Source organism: Nerophis ophidion, linkage group LG05 (assembly GCF_033978795.1).
Source record: "Nerophis ophidion isolate RoL-2023_Sa linkage group LG05, RoL_Noph_v1.0, whole genome shotgun sequence".
NCBI classification, from domain to species: Eukaryota; Metazoa; Chordata; class Actinopteri; order Syngnathiformes; family Syngnathidae; genus Nerophis; species Nerophis ophidion.
This window is the reverse complement of record NC_084615.1, coordinates 66,854,323-66,874,127: the sequence shown is the minus strand read 5'-3', so window position 1 is coordinate 66,874,127 and position 19,805 is coordinate 66,854,323. Positions and strand designations below refer to the sequence as shown.

The following is a 19,805-nucleotide window of genomic DNA, read 5'->3' as shown; positions in this document are numbered from 1 at the left end:
GCAATGACCTAATTGCGATCTTTACCGTTTAATATCTTTCATGAAAACCCTGGGGGACAAATCAATTGTCACAACCCCTTTGAGCGGAATCATTAAGAACTCAATACTAGTACAACGCACTGAAAGTTATATATTTTTTGTATATGTTACAGACAACTTCTTTTTTTATTGTCATTCTGTCAGGTTCAATCACTGATGACATCTAATAATCAGACAAGAAGCAAGGAATCATGCAGAGACAGAGTTCCATTTAGCTCGAGGAGACACGTGTTTTGGGCTGTATTCTAGTTACAGATCCAAACTACGTTCTAAAAGTCAAGCCCGCACGCCTCCTTTATTTGTTTGGAAGGCCCTGTTACATCACTGAAGCTGTCGTTGAGATAAGGGGGTAATTTCGACAACTCCAGTTAGACACAATATATGATTATAGAATAATTAAAAAATAGGTGACACAGGTCATATCGCCTTGTCTCTGCTCTTTCTGCGTCACGGCGGTGTTCGGCCTTGGCCGTCAACAGGCCTAGTCTAGACACAACACTGATAAAGTCGGCTGGCAATCTTTTGGACTGCCGGCTTGCACAGATACAAAAATACCATCCATCCATTTTCTACCACTTATTCCCTTCGGGGTTACGGGGGGCGCTGGTGCCTATCTCAGGCCTAACTCAGAAGGCGGTGTACACCCTGGACAAGTCGCCACCTCATTGCAGGGCTAACACAGATAGACAGACAACATACACTCTCACATTCACACACTAGGCCAATTTAGTGTTGCCAATCAACCTATCCCCAGGTGCATGTTTTTGGAGGTGGGAAGAAGCCGGAGTATCTGGAGCAAACCCACACAGTCACGGGGAGAACATGCAAACTCCACACAGAAAGATCCGAGCCCGGGATTGAACCCAGGACTACTCAGGATCTTCGTTTTGTGAGGCAGACGCACTAACCCCTCTACCACCATGCTGCCCTACAAAAATACCACTTCAGCACAATTGACAATAATTAATAGCAACAGCCCTTAAGCATAAAGATAGTGTGATAATATATACATACTTATTCTAACACATTCCTGTCACAAAACTTCTCATCTCTTTGCCCTTGTTAGCTCTGTAAACATGTGATTCTGTGTACTACTACTTCCCAGCAGGCACAAGACATTAAAACAACATTGAGAAATTGTTGAATTATGTCAAGCAACTCAAACCTAAGATTGGAACAACATGCTTTTTGACAATGTTTATTCAATGTTGGGTTCTGACTTTGATTTGACCATTGAATTCTGGTCATTTTCTAACCAATACTTACATCACGAATGAAACGTTGGAACACATGCTTTTTGACAACGTTTATTCACTGTCAGGTTGTGACGTTGACATTTGGTAATTTTCCAACCAACAACGTGGATCCAACGTTAGACATCAACGCTGTCTCGATTTACAAATACAACAATTTTGCAATGTTGTTTCATAGTCAGTTTCAAGGACATGTATGTATAACCAACATTGTAACAATGTCTTGTGCCGGTCTTACTACTTCTACAGGGTATAATAAGGAGCCTGTTGATTAGATTTGAGACATGTTGCCAACTCCCTGCGCGATTGTGTGTCATTCTAACATGAATACTAGTGTGTAAACACAAATGATGAAACATTTTCCTGCTATTTGAGAAACACTGACCTATTGTGACTGCAAAGGTATGTGATTAGTATTTGTTCAGTCAATGAAAATGACTGTGTTTATGAGTATGTCATACCCAAATGCAGACTGCAAACACATACTATACCCATGTGCGTGCAGAATGCATTAACCCATCTCTTGGAGGCAGGATGTGGTTTACTGAGTGCAGCAACCGGAAGCGTCACGGTGTCGACAATCGGTCGCGTTGCCGCAGTCTCACTCATTGTTCTCATATTGTTGTCAATGTTATCATGTTCCCTCGGGTGATTCTGAATGGGACAATGATCAAAAAATCCCAGCAAAAGAGAATAACATCTCCATGCAACTACAAAGAAAGATTTTTTGTGCTGGACACACAGGAATTGAAGTATTCTGAGTGTCGCCCAGGAGTAAGTATTATACAGTTGTTGTTGTTTTTTTTTAAATAATACTGCTGGTCATTTGAATCATTCCATTATTTGGAAACTATATTTTTTTTCAGTGGGCATAGAAAAAAAAGTTGATGTTATGGTTGTTGTTGTTTTTTCCAGAAAAAACCTGTACTTAAAGGTTGCATCAGGTTATGCAGCATTAAGTGCGTCGAAATTGTGTTTACTGATCGACGTATACCATGCTCCTTCAAGTACCCCTTTCAGGTAAGGTCCATACTTTGTTAAATGAACAATCAACATCAGAATATTTCCAATGAAACCAACGTGTGATAACATAATATTCTCAAATATTAACATCAACAGGTTTTTCATGACAACTATTTCCTCTACATTTTTGCCCCAGACAATGATTGTCGTCTGAGGTGGGTTCACGCTCTTAAAGAAGGTGAGCAGGTTTCCAACAATATGTTTAGGTCGTCAAAGAAAGTTTTTAGCAGATCCTGTGCTTAATGAATAATTTTTCTTGTAGAGACAAAGAATAACACATTGGTTGAAAAATACCACCCACAATTTTGGATGGGAGGAAAATGGAGATGTTGCCACCAGACAAATAAACTGGCAAAGGGTTGTCATGTATATGATCCACTGGGTTATGGTTTGTATTATTATTTATATTATTGTCTTATTGTAGGCATGCTTAGGAAATACTATTAAATATTGTTGTTGTTATTGTGATACAGTTGAATTCTCCATATTGCCCAATTAACAGCGATTAGAATTTGTTATCTGATATTTGGTCAATAAAAGGCTTGGGAAAAATTCCAGATTGGATTGAAAACATTTCCAAAATAACAATTAAATTTCAAGAATTTGAATTTAGGTTACAAGCAGAAAGTAGAATTACAAATTCAATTCGAATTGAAGAAAGTAGAATATAAATTCCATGAAATTCCAACTCGTAATTTTTTAGAATTTACACACTCATGCTTTAGTTGACTAGGTTACAGATTTCATAAAAATATTATCATTACGGATCTCATGTACACATCATATTTAAATTAGGCCTTGATCAAATGTTAAACTAAAAATAAAAATCATCTCCTGTAAACCAGGTCATTTATTTTGATGCATCATAACTTTGAAAAATACTTGATTCCTCAGAATAATTTTTTACATTCAAGTAGTCAAAATTTAGAGCATAATGTAGTTATTAGTATTTAGGCTAAAACGTTTGTTCAATGAAACAAATCATTCTTGTTACTTGGCTAAAAGGAATTTGTCTGAATTACAATTAAACTTAATTACATTTCAAGTCAATTCAATTTAAATTCCAGTCATTCTAATGAATTGCTTTGAAATTCAAAATTTGGAGATTTCCACAAGCCTGGTAAGCATCCAACAACTTACTGTAGCATTCAGATTTTAACCATCATGTTTTGGAATTCTCCCCAGCCTCCAAAAAACCGCTTCCTGGAATCCCAGATGCAGAGGTACCCCTTTCTTTCTAACAAAATTAATATACAGATGCTGTTGAAGTACTGAATTATTGATAGGTTGAGCAGTGTGTATTCTACATGTTTTTTTTGTATGCGTTAAAATGGCTGCTTGCAACTTGCTCAAAGTTCCATTTTAAAATATACAAAATGAAAAAATAAATAATGGAAAAAATGTTAACTATAAAATACGATTGACAGATTTAATTATGCATCATAAAGCTCAACACAATATATTTTCGCAATGTTTTCTACTAGGCAGAATTGCATGGTGCATTGCAAAAGACAGTCATTGCATTGCAGAACTACACACCACTTAGAAACACAGAGTTGGCACTTCAGAAAGACAAGGTGTACATGCTGGTTGACACCGTCCACCCTCACTGGTGGAAAGTGCAAGATGAAATGGGGTAACACACAACTATTCAGATATTGTGTTGTTTATAATTTTATCTGTGAGACTGATTCAGTCTTCCGCCCTATGTCACTAGGAACACAGGTTTAGTTCCCAGCACACACGTAATCGAAAATTCAGGAAACAACTTTGAGAGATTCGAGTAAGTCCCATTTGATGTCTGTGTTTTCCACTTTTTCTGATTCTCATTTGAGTTGTTTCTACATGAGCCTTCCTGTGTGTAACATGGGCTGGGAAAATCTGTGTAAAATGACTACGAAAGTGTTATTTTTTCTCCAATGTGTCTTTTCAAAGATGGTACAGCAAGAACATGACCAGAGAAGAAGCCGAAGACATATTAATCAAAGAGGTAAAAACAATTTCAATGAATAATTTTTACATGCCTTCTCCACAGATTAATAAATGGTAAATGGGTTATACTTGTATAGCGCTTTTCTACCTTCAAGGTACTCAAAGCGCTTTTGACACTATTTCCACATTCACCCATACACACACACATTCACACACTGATGGTGGGAGCTGCCATGTAAGGCCCTAACCACGAACCATCAGGAGCAAGGGTGAAGTGTCTTGCTCAAGGACACAACAGACGTGACGAGGTTGGTAGAAGGTGGGGATTGAACCAGGAACCCTTAGGTTGCTGGCACGGCCACTCTCCCAACTTCGCCACGCCGTCCCCGGGTTACGACTGCGACAGTACTGTTGTCATAATCCATTGCCCGGATCATGTTTTATTTTAGTTTGGGTTTGTGTGTACTTGGTTGCCATGGGCGCTGATTTTTTTCACCTGCCTGTGATTAATGTTCGGGATGCTCAACAGCTCCCGGGCACTAATCAGAGAGCTACTTACTTCTGCTTTTCTCCACACTCAGTCTGGCTGTCTTGTTTGTGCTATGCAACAAGTTATGTGTGTTTTCTGTTTGATTCCTGAGCTAAGCTTTGCCATTGGTTTGCTTGTTTTCCATGCTAAGCTTTTCCTGTTAGCTATTTACTTAGCATCCGGTGCAATCGGCACACTCTTCTGTATTTCTGTATTTTTTTCCTGATTCATGAAGAATAAATCATTCTCCTACCTGCACCCTGCCTCTGAAGTTCCGTCTGCATCCTGGAAAAACGATCCGCGCATTAACATTTTGAATTGAATTGAATTGAAATATTTATTTCAAACAAACACAGGTTGTTTTTTTTGTTTTTTTTAATGCAAGGCTTGAAAAGGGGTTGGATGAAGCAGATGCTTATAATATCCCAACCCCTCTCACTCATTCCACATTTAACATAATCAATATAATACAAGTACAATACTCACTAAACAAAAACAAGAAAAACTCCTGTACACTAACAATACTATGAGTCAAGACAAGACGAGACAACACACACACACGCACACACACTCACACACACACACTCACAAACACACACGGGGCCAGACACTCTCTGACCATACACCTCTCTCCCAACGCTATGTGCTGAGGGCATCACTCTCTTTTCTCCTCGTACTTCTTCAGTACTTCTTTTTTAAACAGTGTTTTGAACTGAATCATGCTAGAACACATTTTTAAGTTGTCCCCTAAGTTGTTCCACAGAGTGACTCCACGCACTGAAATGCACGTTGATTTTAAAGTTGTTCTAAATTTAGGCAAATATAATTTGTTGTTTCCTCTTAAACTGTAACTATGGTGATCATCTCTATCATGGAATTTAATCCCGCTGCAGCAGGCGAGGCGGACAACCACAGAATGGCCACATCTGTGGCCATCGAGAAGGGGGAGGCGAGTGGCGCCAGAACCTCAGCAAGTCCCCGACGTGACAGAAATTTCTGTCACGTCGGGGACTTGCTGAAGTAGGGGTCGCATGTTGATGCGCGGATCGTTTTCACAGGATGCATGATATTTGCGCAACCACAATTGTTCCTGCAATGATGCATTTTTTGCACGGAGGTTGTGCACACATAAGGGACGAGATTAATTGTGCAAAAAATATTCCCCCTGAAGTACAGTAGTACCTCAACTTATGATGTTAACTCGAACATGAGTATATCAAATCAACGCCACCTATTAAAATGATTTGAAATCAGATTTATTGAAAACAACACAATTTGAACATGTAACATGCTTTTTAAAAACGAAAAACACATTTTCTAGATACAAGAAATATTGTATAAAAGCAATACAATAAAATGCAGTACAAACAACTACAGTAGTTTTATGAAATATTGTAAAAGTAATATACAGAATTTACCTTGAAGAGTGGACTTCTACAGTATTTCCTTTTGAGCTTCTCCATAATTTCATGGCTAAATGTCTGGTGTTAAGATATTTAAAACAATTTCTGCTGCTGTTATCCAGTCATTCTGTTTCAGTATGGTGCTGACGAGCAGTAATACACTCAAACCACTTTGCCAAGTTAGCTGGCGACATGCTCAGTTTTTTGTGTGTGATGATTTTTTTCTTTAATTCAATTATTATCATCAATTTCTTTATCTCAACACTGTCCTTCACACTCTCTTTATTCATTCCCATGCTGGGAAAACAAAGTTGTGTCAATCTCCAACTATACGCTCTTACTAGCCATTAGGGACATTTTTAGAAATGTTGGGCCCCCCTGATAGAATATCATTGTGGGCCCCTGTTCCGTCGAATTTGGCTGTTTCCTTGAAAAAAAAAAAAAAGACTACCATTAGCTTTCTCACGCTGTAATTGTCTTCATGCTTACTGGTCAAAAGATACAATAAAAGAGACATAAATCAAAAACACTGCTTACTTGTACACGAAGCAACTGCTTTTTGTTCGAGCATTTGATTAATATTAACATATTATATGAACTTTCTCATGCTGTAATTCTGTATACTTGCTGGTCAGAAAATGCAATGAAAGAACCATGATTTAAAATCACTACTTACTCCTACACAAGACCGCTGCTTTTTGTTCGAGGCAAATATTTGAAACATTTGTGTTTGCGCCCATGCTAAGTAGTTTTGGGGAGCAGACATCACAAAACACTCTTCAATCCCATTCATTGCCACCTTTAAATTTTGTGTTTTTCAGTGTTCTTGACGGTGCCTGGTGTAATACACCCAATTTGTTTCCTTTTTTATGATTATCAGATTATTCATTTGTATATTATGAAATATTAGTTGTCCTACGGGCTGCACTTTGATACAGTGGTTGGGACTCACAATAAGAAGGTCCTGGGTTCGATTTCTGGGCTTGGGGTGATTCCGTGTAAAGTTTGTTCTCATGCATGTTGGTTCCCTCCTGGTACTCCGGCTTCCTCCCAACTCCAAAGTCATGTACCTGTGGCTAAGTTGATTGGCAACACTAAATTGGCCCTAGTGTGTGAATGTGAGTGTGAATGTCTATCTGTCTGTCTGTGTTGGCCCTGTGACGAGGTGTTGTCTTGGCCATGGGGTATCCTGACTTCCGCCTGAATTCAGCTATGATAGGACAAGTGGTAGAAAATGGATGGATGGATGGAATGTTGTCTTTGTCTAATTTCATCGATTTGAGACACACCTCAGATTTGAAATACATTTTAATTAAACACTCAACAAATAGGGTTATTTTTATGGGTATTGTATTGTATTTAGCAATTAAGCACTGATATGCAAAAAACTGGCTCAGGATAATCCACGGGTAAATACCGTATGTAGAATTAAACCTAAATGTGCAAGTAAAACAAAAGGCACATTGAATATGTTGTTATAAAACAAATATGAAAAACAAAAACAAGCCTCATCTAATCTTAATTAAAGTTTAAATTGGCATGTCTGTTCACTGTAAGTCTCTTCAGAAAGCCCAACTTTTTTGCTACGAAATTTGCTGATTCGTTTTTTTTTTTAAGTCCAGTTGACATGTAAGTCGAGCAGAGCAAATTAGCCTCTCTTAGATCTGAGCCAGTTCTTAATTTCAGTTTGCTAAACTCCCCTTGTGAAACTGCAACCGTCAAAATTAATGTTATGATATGGAAGTCAGTGTAAAACTGTCCCAAATTCAAAATAGTCTTTTTTTATTTTGTTGTTGTCAGGTATTATGGTGTCTTTTATTATATATTGCCATTAAAACAAACAACAACACATCTTTAAACATTTAACTTTTTATGCTTGGGCTATATTCAAATGTGTATGCACTGATAACTCATTTTACAAGATCACATTGAACACATCATGATAATGTAAATTACATTTGTCAGATGCTAAAATTGACTAATTATGAGCATCTGACAAAGGTTTATATTCAGTAATTAATAATTACTGAACAGAACTTAAATGCGTCATGAAAGAAATTCAATGCAGCCGCTGAATTGGCCCATACTGGAGCACTGTCTGACAGTGGTATGTGTGAAACATACAGTCACGCTGTTGCATTACAATACACCAGGGACATATTTATTTATTTATTTTAACTGGCAACTTATCCAGATCGTAGTGCGGCCAGATGACAGCTAACGACCATCAAAGGTAATGTTTATAGACATTAAATAAACAAACAATTAAGCTAATTGTTTTAACCCTGAATAGTTTAAGTAAACGGGAGCAAACTCCAGCAGAGAAGGACACCACGCAAATTGCGAGGCCAGGTGTTAGAGTAGCAGAGCAGGGGCCCAGGACATTAAAAACCTTTAAATTCCGATGAGGAAGAGACATAGGAGGAACGAACCGCAGTGTGGACCAAACCATTTTTTTAAGAAGGGTCGAGAGGGTTATTTAAATTTTTCAAATTAGCATATTGTATGACCTGTTGCTTTGTTTGAATACATATTAGTTCAGTGTTTGCACAATCATTTTGTCATAGAGGCTGCTGGGTCCTGTGTGTGGGCCCTAGTGGGCTGTGGGTCCTTAGAATTGTCATTACTTTTCCCCGTATACGACGGCCCTTCGTCGGCCAAGTAGACCAAATGTTTTTGGCGGATCGTACCAGGTTCACAGTGACATTTGTTACACCAAATGGCAGGATGCTTTTTTACTCAAATTTGTGTTCGCAACTTCAAGCATACCCAATTAGCTGAGAGACAGCTCTTGTCTGGACACATGCAGTTGTATTTAGGCTGTTGTTATACTGATGTTTTGTCTTGTGTGATCGGTCTTTTAAATACCTGGTAGTCCTATTTATTTGACACATGTCCCAAGAATTGCACAAGTCTTGATTGGTTTTTGCTTCTCAAAAGGTGTGAGCAACCAAGAATTGATCATACAGACAATTTATGGAAGAGTAAATGGTTATATATGTTTTTTTCTCCCACAGACCTGACGCTGGTCTAGGGATCTTAGACTAGTAGTTAGTGAATATTAGTGATGTGTAAATGATGTCTCAGCGAGTGTTTGACACACTCACTAACTAGATCAGTGGTTCTTAACCTGTGTTCGATCGAACCCTAGGGGTTTGGTGAGTCGGCCTCAGGGGTTTGGCGGAGCCTCTGCTGCTGAGGTCAAGACACACCCAAGTCATCGTGTAAATAAAAACTTCTCCCTATCGGCGTATTATGGATACCACCCCAAACTATTTTTCCTGTAATTTTCCATCTGATTTGCAAGTGTGCAATTTGTTGTGAGTTCATGAACTGTGTTTGTGTTGTTTTTTGAACAAGGTGATGTTCATGCACAGTTAATTTTGTGCGCCAGTAAAAAAAATACATGACTTTGTCTTGAATTTGAAAGGAAAAAAAAAACATTTTATTTTTCACTAAAGAAGGGTTCGGTCAGGCCCTGCGATGAGGTGGCGACTTGTCCAGGGTGTACCCCGCCTTCCGCCCGATTGTAGCTGAGATAGGCGCCAGCGCCCCCCGCGACCCCTAAAGGGAATAAGCGGTAGAAAATGGATGGATGGATGGAAGGGTTCGGTCAAGGCGTATATGTAACTGGTGGGGTTCGGTATCTCCAACAAGGTTAAGAACCACTGAACTAGATGTATTGACACTGTGTGCCATCTACTAGATTAAAAAGTCACTACATTTGACCTGCAAATAAAGTTAATAAGTTAGCCAATATAGTTGGTTATTTTTTTGGGATATAATTGCACGAATATGAAATGTGCAACTTGAGTCAAAGAGGATATAATTTGCACGAATATGAAATGTGCAACTCAAGTCAAAGAGCCAAATAGCAAACAGTAAAAGAACATTCACATTACCTTATTTGTCGCTTTATTATAAAAAATATCCCACACTTTGGAATTTCCCTTCTCTTGTTCTATTTAGATCAATGATGGCTATACAAAGACATTTTCCTTGGTGTGTTTCCTCTCCAGTGCACAATAATAATAGCAACTACACAAAAAAAATCTGAAAATGATCACATGTGCATTTTTTATAAAACTATTCCTACTAGAGTGGTACGTCGGTTTTTCTTAGTGATCCGCTCCGAAAAGTCAAACAAAGTTTGAGTCGTATGAAAACTGAAATAACGCAGAGGAATAATTACTGCTGTTAAACGATTAAGTAAATTACCTTCTTAGATAATGTATCACAATATAGCCCAATATGTTGACACAAATGCTATTTAATTGTCAGAATGTCATACACAATTTTTTTTAAAACATTTTTTACCTGGTATATGAGGTATTTTTTTACTTGCAGGTTGGTTATATGCTCAAAACTTGATAACATAATTATCTAAAGCCTCATAGGTGTGTTTTTTTTAAGTTAAATTTGCCACTGAGCCCACTTGTGGAGTCTCCTCAATCATCATAACAGGTCTAGTTTTGGGCCTGCAGCCATCGTACATCTTAACAGAACTAGGAGATACTTATATGATGTTTTGTGTCAGTGATGGTGCTGATGTTGATAATGATTTTGCTGTTGCTGATGTTGATAATGGTGATGATCATGCTGATGCTGAGGATGTTGCTTATGTTGATAATGATGATGAGAATATTATGAAGAGTGCCAGTTATGCACTTTTGACTTGAAAATACCACTTTACATATTAAATGCACTTTATGAGGCAGCAGAGAATGATGATGGGGATGATGACAATTTGTGTAGCTGTTGTACATTTTTTTAATTATTTATTATGCTTTTTTGTATGAAAGTCTTTCACTGCGAGCCAAATTTACTGTACCTGCAGGTAAAAATAAAGAAATCTAATCTAATGTAATCTAATCTTTACACTGACGTGTGCATTGACCTTAACACTGACAGTTGTAACCTGCGTCGCCTTTCATGTACCACTATGTGCGATTTAAATAAATAAATCTGCATTTTCATTCACTTCACTTTGAGTCTCCCCAGAAAAAAGCGCTATATAGATGGATATATTTCACTTATGTGATCATTTCTTTGCGACTAATCACCTGTTAACACGTTAACATTGACAGTCCTAGAAATAATGTAAATAAAATTAATCTGTTCCAGACACCTAAAATTACATCCATCCATCCATTTTCTACCGCTTGTCCCTTTCGGAGTCACGGGGGGTGCTGGAGCCTATCTCAGCTGCATTCGAGCGGAATGCATGAATACACCCAAAATTATTAACTCAAAATTTTATACATAACAATTATAGATTTACATGCAACATACATGGCTAATCAAATGCATGTTTACCTTTATTGAAAATACTGTTCAATATTGTTTCTCACCTTTTTATCAACCTTTTGGAACTTGCAACGTTTTTTGACCCCCTGGTCGCTTCATATGCAGTCGTACTCTGCAAAAAAAAAAATGTAAAGACTGAGTCATCAACAGTGGGACTACTAGTGTGGGCACTTGTTTCCGCGGAATTAATCAAATATGCAAGCAAACAGACAGGTTTAGTACCACTTATACATTTGCTCAATGAGTGTTCAAGTTGACTGTGACAAATGTTGTTGTGTGATGATAACCAATATCGCCTTTTAATACCTGTAAACAATTGATGTAATTTTACATTTTCATTTTTGTGTGTTTTACATTTCCAGGCAAAGGAGGGTGCATTCATGGTTCGGAACTCAAGACAGACAGGTGTCTACACAGTGTCAGTCTTCACCAAAGCATCTAGGTAAATTTGACCTTTAACATCCCTAAATTTGTAATAACTCAAGATGGAATGCATCTCTTAAACATATCGTTTTTAGCTCTAATGGGGAGAAAAATCCATGTGTGAAACATTACCAAATCCGACAGACGAAGACAGGAGAACCTACTTTTTACTTAGCAGAGAAGTACTTGTTCCACTCTATTCCTGAGCTGATCCACTATCACCAACACAACGCTGCGGGTAATTGCTATGATTTTTTTTTTCCACTTGCAATATTCAGTGAGCTATGTTGGGTTACTAATGCCGCTCATATTTAAGACCTTTTGAGAAAAACATAATCATGATTTGATATTATAAGTATCTTATCTTACAGTGTGTGTGTGGGTTTGTTATTTGACAGGTCTGATAACACGTCTGAGACATCCTGTCACTCAAGCAGGTGGCTGCTCCCAGGCAATTGCTGGTCCGATTCAAGGTAATATAAAAAAAAAGTGTAGAAAAAAGAAAAGTTCCTACTTCTGTACGACACTTAAGTTTTGGAAAGGTTGCCTTTCCTGCCCTCTAGGGGTTTTAAGTTTTCAGTTGGTCTTGGTGTCTTACTTTTGCAGAAATTATATGTGAACAGTATTTTATTTATTTACAAGTCAATAATTGGCCGATGCAATTTTATTACAATGTTTTCATATATGTGTGTGTGTGTGTATATATATATATATATATATATATATATATATATATATATATATATATATATATATATATATATATATATCTCCATCCATTTTCTACCGCTTATTCCCTTTTTGGGGTGCGGGGGGCGCTGGCGACTATCTCAGCTACAATCGGGCAGAAGGCGGCGTACACCCTGGACAAGTCGCCACTGGTTCGTTTAATAGAAAAAATACATTTACTTTATTGCAATCATTTGATAAAATATTGTCCTTTACAATTATAAAAGCTTTTTACAAAAATCTACTACTCTGCTTGCATTTCAGCAGACTCGGGTAGATCCTGCTGAAATCCTATGTATTGAATGAGTAGAGAATCCTTTTGAATCGGGAAAGAATCGTTTGTGAATCAAGAATCATGTTGAATTGAAAAAATAAATACATTTTGAATCGAACAGTGACCCCAAGAATCGATATTGAATCGAATCGTGGGACACCCAAAGATTCGCAGCCCTAATATATATATATATATATATATATATATATATATATATATATATATATATATATATATATACATACATATATATATATATATATATATATATATATACATATACATATATACACAAATATATACATTTACATACACACACACACATATATATATATATACTGTACATACACACATATATATATATATATACATATATATATATATATATATACATACACACACATATATATATATATACGAGTTTATATATATACATATATACACATATTAGTATATATATATATATATATATATATATATATATATATATATATATACACACATATATATATACATACATATACACACACATACATACATATATACATATTAATATATATAAATATATACATATGTGTAAAGTAGGCAAAAATCTCATTTAAAAACATAAAATGTCAGTCTAAATGCTTCTGGACCTTACTGTACAATTACTTTTACATATTGATTGTTTTTTTAAATCGATTCTTTAACTATGAATAGATTTACAATCAAAATTAATAAGATTTGCAACTCGGACGTGAATCGTTTTTTATAGCACCCCTCATTTGTATGGTCACTATACGTCTAAATGCACAAAACATCTGTTGTGATTAGCTTTTTCAAACACATGTTCAAATATTCAACAGATGAGTGGGAGGTGGACCCTGAAGAACTGGACTTTGGTCTAGAAGTTGGCAGGGGACAGTTCGGATTGGTGCTGCAAGGGAAATGGAGGGAGAAGACGGTGGCGCTGAAAATCATTAAAAAAGAGTGCATGTCAAATGAAGAATTTAAAGAAGAGGCAATGATCATGATGTAAGTGAGATTATCAATGCACTTATTCATAAGTAATAATCATCTGATGTCATGTGTAATCGTGCATGTCCAATCAGGAGACTGTGCCACTCAAAGCTAGTCCAGCTCTATGGTGTATGCACCCAACATTCTCCTATGTGTTTGGTGTTGGAGTTCATGGACAATGGCTGTCTGTCAGACTACCTGCGAAACAAAAAGGGGGCTTTATCCCAGGAAACAATGTTGGAGATGTGTTTGGATGTCAGTGAAGGGATGGCCTATCTGGAAATGTCTAACTTTATCCACCGGGATCTGGTAAAATAATTCCGTCCATCTATCAACTTTCTAATCTGCTTGTCTTCATTAATGTCATTATTGATCTGGAGCTTATACCAGCTGCCTTTGAATTCACATTCACACCATTGGACAGTTAACAGTATGAATCCAATTATCCCAACATGCATGTTTTGAGTGTTAAAATAATATTTTTTGGACGTTTGTGTTTGCAGAATGTCCCTAATCTCCCCTCTTCTCTGTTATAGGCTGCCAGGAATTGCTTAGTTTCAAAGGAATATGTGGTGAAATTGTCAGATTTTGGCATGACAAGGTAGAGTATTAACCAAAATTCATTTTGTTACGATAAAACACAAATTGTCTTACCTGGTTGATTCATACTTATCCCATGTATTGTAGATATGTGCTTGATGATCAGTACACAAGTTCCCTGTGTTCCAAGTTTCCCGTCAAGTGGTCAGCACCAGAGGTTATCCGATATTGCAAGTTCAGCAGCAAGTCTGATATTTGGTCCTTTGGTAAGGATTGTCTGACCTCATATTGTTATGGCAGACATACTGTATTGTATGTATTAGTCGTAATACAAAATAAAGGAGGTAACTTACAAGATTTTAAACAATTTTCAAACATTTTCAGTAGAGCCGCGTTATTTAAGGGGGTTACGTTCAAATAAAATAATTGAGGCACCGATAAAAATTTCGAATTTTGACTCTTTAATAAAGCTTGGATAACTGTAAGCTGCTGCATCGAGGCACCGCAGTTGGGTATGGGTACCTAATACTTTTATAGGTACCAAAAAAATTCAGTTGGTACTACCAGGTATCGATTTATGTAAAATCCAATAGTGCCATACTTTGATACCTTTTGTTGTCCATGACGTTATGTCAAGTAACAGGGTCAAACACTCAACACTCAAACAAGCATTTTAGCAGCACTGAGAGCGGACTTAGCCAAACTTCCTTAAATTTTAATGCCAAAAAGTAGGTATGCCTGATAGAATACGCTCAAACGTAAAGTAAGGCTCCACATTTTAAAGATGTGCTAGCTTGATCCTAATTTACCGTATTTCCTTGAATTGCAGCCGGGTATATAGTATGCGCCTGCCTTAAATTACTCGCTTCGCAAAATAATTAGCGCATGCTTAGTATTACCGCCTGGTCAAACTCGTGACGTCACGGGTGAAACTTCCCCTGTCATCATTTTCAAAATGGAGGAGGCTGATTTCAATACCGGTAATTTGAAATCGCATAAAGGGAAGAAGATTGAGAGCTATTCAGTAGGATTTAAGGTCCAAGCTATTGAATACCGGTATGCTAAAAAGAACAGTAAGCAGCTATGTTTTATTAATATACCGCATGCCTTTTGTAAGCGCCGGAGTGAGAAAACGTTTTAGATTAATTAGTGCCCCGGCGGCAATTCAAAGAAATACGGTACACTGGCTTTGCCATAAACATGCAACTCATTAGCATTAGCAATTTTACAAGGCAATTTCAACACCTCCATATTTGGTAATGAAAACTACAAATAAGATGCACGTTGAGATCAATCATTGAAGATGAACAGATAGAATCAAATGTAAGGCCTGGCCTTCAGCGTGGTCATAATGCTGGCGCTAACCATGCTTCCGTCTGTTGTGAGGCTGCTTCCATTTCCGTCCAAATAGACCAGTATACGCTGGGTCATCGGAGGAGGCGTTTCTCCAAGATGTGTCTACTAATTCCACATTTCTTGCCTTCCAGTTACAACTGTAAGTGTTGAGGTCAGATTGTAAATAACTTGACTGTAGAAACTTCCTTTACCCCGGGGGCCCTGCATCTTGCACATCAAGTTATATATGCTGTCTTAATATGCTGTATATGTTAATCTTGACCAACACGTATTTAGAATGAATGATATGTTCTAAGTGTAAAAACACCTGCCTATTTTCAGATAAAAAAACATTAAAAAAAAAAAAAAATATATATATATATATATATATATATCTGACAATTTGTAAGTATGTAAATGCTGAATTGCAAATATGCTGGGATCCCCTATAGTTCAGAGGTGTCTAACTTGTTTTCATTGCAGGCCGCATTGCAGTTATGGCTACCTTTTAGAGGGCCAATTGTCACAGTGAATACTGTGTATATGAATGTAAATGTATAATAACTGAATGGTATAATTACACAAATGTATATACTTTTGAATATTTTAACAAAATGATTGATAACTTGCTTTGTAATCAAAAATCAAAGTACAGATTTTTCTGTATTTATTTTTGATAACGAAAAATGTTTGGAATAACTTGGATTCATGATCGATAATTAGGTTTACAAGATGTGCAACTGCATGAAGTTTATATTTTCCTGTCAGAATTGAAAGATCAAAAAGATTTAAATAATCAAATTTAGGCGCTCAATTGATGCACATTATTTCCAAGGTTTTGCAAGTTTTATGTGGCGGCCAGAAATGGCCCTCGACTTTAGAGTTTCACATCTGTGCACCAAACTGTACTGTAGGTAATAGCTTTAGAACACACTGAAATAACTTTTCCGAGATGACCATCTATTAAAATCACATTGAAATCAGTTTGTTTATACTTCAGGTGTTCTCATGTGGGAAGTGTACACAGAGGGTCGCATTCCTTATGAGAACCGCACCAACGCTGAGGTGGTGGAGTCCCTTAATGCTGGCATGAAGCTGCTAAAACCCAAGTTGGCACCAGAGTCTGTTTATATGCTCATGGAATGGTGTTGGAAAGAGGTGGGAGCATGAATCCAATGTGCGGTGCAAAACACATGAAAATAATAACATGCATGCAGTGCACTGATTCTTTTCCCCTTCTTTTTCAATCCTAGAAACCAGTGGATCGTCCGTCCTTCGCTCTGTTGCTGCACGAGCTATCCTCACTTTCATACTTACAAAACTAAGATATTCAACTAAATTGTTTTAGGGGCCAAAGTTCCAGAAAGCTAAGGACCTGGGGGGGGCCGGGCATATTTTTCATATTTTGTCTTTCTTGAAAACCAGTGTCCTCTCCAAAGGACTTTTATTTGCTTGTGTCAGAGTGCTCTGCATCTTAGACGAACTGGTAAAAAGCTAGACTAAAATCATGTATGTATGACAAGGCTCTACACTGTAAGAAAAAAGTCAGTAGATATGGTAATGTCACAACAAGGGGGCCGTAGCTTACTGCAATGGTTTGTTATCCCGGGATGCAAACGGACTATTCCGGACAGGACTTGAAGGTAGGAACATATTTATTCCCCAACTACCACTCAACGAAGCACAAACCAAAAAAACAACCCGAAGGCAAGCTTGCCTAGCGCACATGGAAACTAAGGCAAAAACTTACGACATGAAACATTAAACTGAAGACATAAAAACCGCACTAAACTGTGACATGAAACAAATAGCTTTAACTATGGAAACGAGCAACATGAACTGTGATATCACATGAAAACAAGCATGAAACTGTGGCATGAATAGAGCAATGACGCCAGGACGACTAACTGGCAAAGACAGGCTTAAATAATAGTCTCTTAATTAGAGCAGGTGCGTGTCCGAACACCAGCGGCAGGTGAAACTAATGAGTCGCCATGGTAACTAAACAAACAAGGGAGCGCAAACAGGAACGAAAAGAGTCCACAACTAACAGAAACTAACAAAAACATAATCCAGACTACAGATCATGACAGGTAAAATACTAACATTTTTCGATTTTACTGTTAAAATATAAGTGCTAACATTTTTCCATTCACAGTAATGCACTGTAAAAACATAATAGATATCGTGGTAAAAGAAAGCAAAAAAATCTGGCAGATCAGTTGCCAGAATTTTACCATAATAACAACAGTGGTACAATAACTCTGTGAAAAAAAAAAAAACCACTGTCAATTTTGTGGTAAAATTATGGCGTGAGAGCTGCCAGTTTTGTTTTTAATGTATTGTTTTTATTCCGACATGTGAAAGGTGGTGGTGGTCAACCCAGCCAAGATGGTTGTGGTACAGCAATCAGCGTGCGAACTAACTGAGCACAAAAGAGGCTTAAATCTACGAGCAAAAATGCCAAATGTGCAATTGAATCTATCCTTATACTTACTCAAAATAAGATTTGTCAAATGAAATCAAGGATTATACGTTGGTCGCCTTCCAAGACATACTCAACTATTGTGCTTCAGACCCCATTTAACGCAACAAAACAGATGGAAACTTGAAAAGCATGGAGATTTACAACTTTTTTGTGTGTGGTGAGGTCAAGGAAATTGGTATCAAGACTCTCCCGGATAAATACAAATTGTTTTTGGTCGGGTAAGTCTGCATATCAGGATTTAACTTGCGTCTACTGGAATATTTGTTGCTGTTGCATGCGCCGTTTACGAGTAGCGTATTTTTTCCTGTCTTTATCAAAATATAACAAGATATCAACTTGGTGTATGTGCTGAAAGATAAATTTATGATTGCTGTTTTTGGTAAAAAACCAACTCTTTTAGGTTTTGGTCTCATTTGCTTTCTTTTAGATTTGCCGAGTTGGTGCATTGCAAAACCTGTGGTTAAAACAAATAATATCAAAATAATACTTAAACTAGAAATAATAAACGTCAAAAGTATATCAAATAAACTTCTAACAAAGTGATCACTGCAAACTCATGCATTTTTCAACACTGCTACCTCGGACTGGAGTGTGAGCTGCAGGCTTTTCTTGTCGTCGTTTCGTAAAATCCTGCACTCTTCCGCCCGAGGAAGAAATGTTTATCGTTTTCGCAATTTGAAGGATTCGTACAGCCGAAAGCAACGCAAGCATAGAGCACTTTATTGTTTGAGAAAGGCAAAATGGCGCCTAGTACCCATTGAGAACAGAGCTAGCTTGACCACCACACATATTGAATTGGGCAGGACAAGAGCCGGACTTGACCTCAGTAAAATCCAAGTAATAATCTACCAAAACATTTTCTCAACAGTTTCTTTAGGTATATGCTGCAAAAAATGTCCCTGGGTCAACTCGCGGGCCGGTTTGGTATCATTTTTTGGCACAGATTTGGCCCTGTTTTACGACAATAATACTGAACAACAGAGCTATATTTATTTAATTTATTGCATCCCTGTTTTATATACTGTATATTAATGTTTCATGTAATCACACCGACCTACCACCTCTGGATGTTGCACTTTATCTGTTCCACTGACCTATATATAGTAACATACTTTAATAACTGTACACACAGACACTGCTGTGCGGTTACATGGAGGTTTATGTTCAGGTCATCAATAAAAATTTCAAATTGTTTAACATATATGAGATGATGTTTAAGTTGTGTGAGACATCCTGGGTGTTGAGATTTTGTTATGGTTTCAGTATTGTTGCAGACTGTTTACTGGCTGTATGCCTGCTCAATCCAAGGCACATTAGTTGAAAGCACTGCAAAAAAATATTTTACAACTATAATAATGCTCAGTTTTCACAGCCATTTAGCAATACAGTATTGCAGTGGTTCATAATCTCATTACATTCTGAGCGGGATTTCAACTATTTTACCATCCATCCATTTACTACCACTTATCCCTTTCTTGGTCGCGGGGGGTCGCTGGAGCCTATTGAGGCTGCATGCAGGCGAAAGGCAGGG

At 37.3% G+C, this 19,805-nt stretch overlaps 1 protein-coding gene across 1 annotated transcript; it reads left to right on the top strand.

The window, feature by feature from the left end:
- The first annotated feature begins 1,860 nt into the window (after positions 1-1,860).
- itk (IL2 inducible T cell kinase) lies at positions 1,861-19,475 on the top strand. The gene is made up of 17 exons (XM_061901826.1): positions 1,861-2,066; positions 2,208-2,312; positions 2,412-2,493; positions 2,578-2,703; positions 3,501-3,538; positions 3,800-3,951; positions 4,033-4,098; positions 4,251-4,305; positions 11,849-11,928; positions 12,005-12,147; positions 12,308-12,382; positions 13,758-13,926; positions 14,004-14,220; positions 14,448-14,512; positions 14,599-14,717; positions 16,787-16,944; positions 17,040-19,475. Exons 1-17 carry the CDS (start codon positions 1,929-1,931, stop codon positions 17,109-17,111), a joined length of 1,860 nt encoding a protein of 619 aa, XP_061757810.1. The 5' UTR covers positions 1,861-1,928; the 3' UTR covers positions 17,112-19,475.
- Positions 19,476-19,805: the final 330 nt, after the last annotated feature.

Bases quoted from the DNA above. Each gene is read 5' to 3' on its own strand.
- itk (XM_061901826.1), top strand. From the start codon at position 1,929: ATGTTCCCTCGGGTGATTCTGAATGGGACAATGATCAAAAAATCCCAG. The intron at 4,306-11,848 runs GTAAAAACAATT...TTACATTTCCAG, and splicing joins AAGACATATTAATCAAAGAG to GCAAAGGAGGGTGCATTCAT. The intron at 13,927-14,003 runs GTAAGTGAGATT...ATGTCCAATCAG, and splicing joins GAAGAGGCAATGATCATGAT to GAGACTGTGCCACTCAAAGC.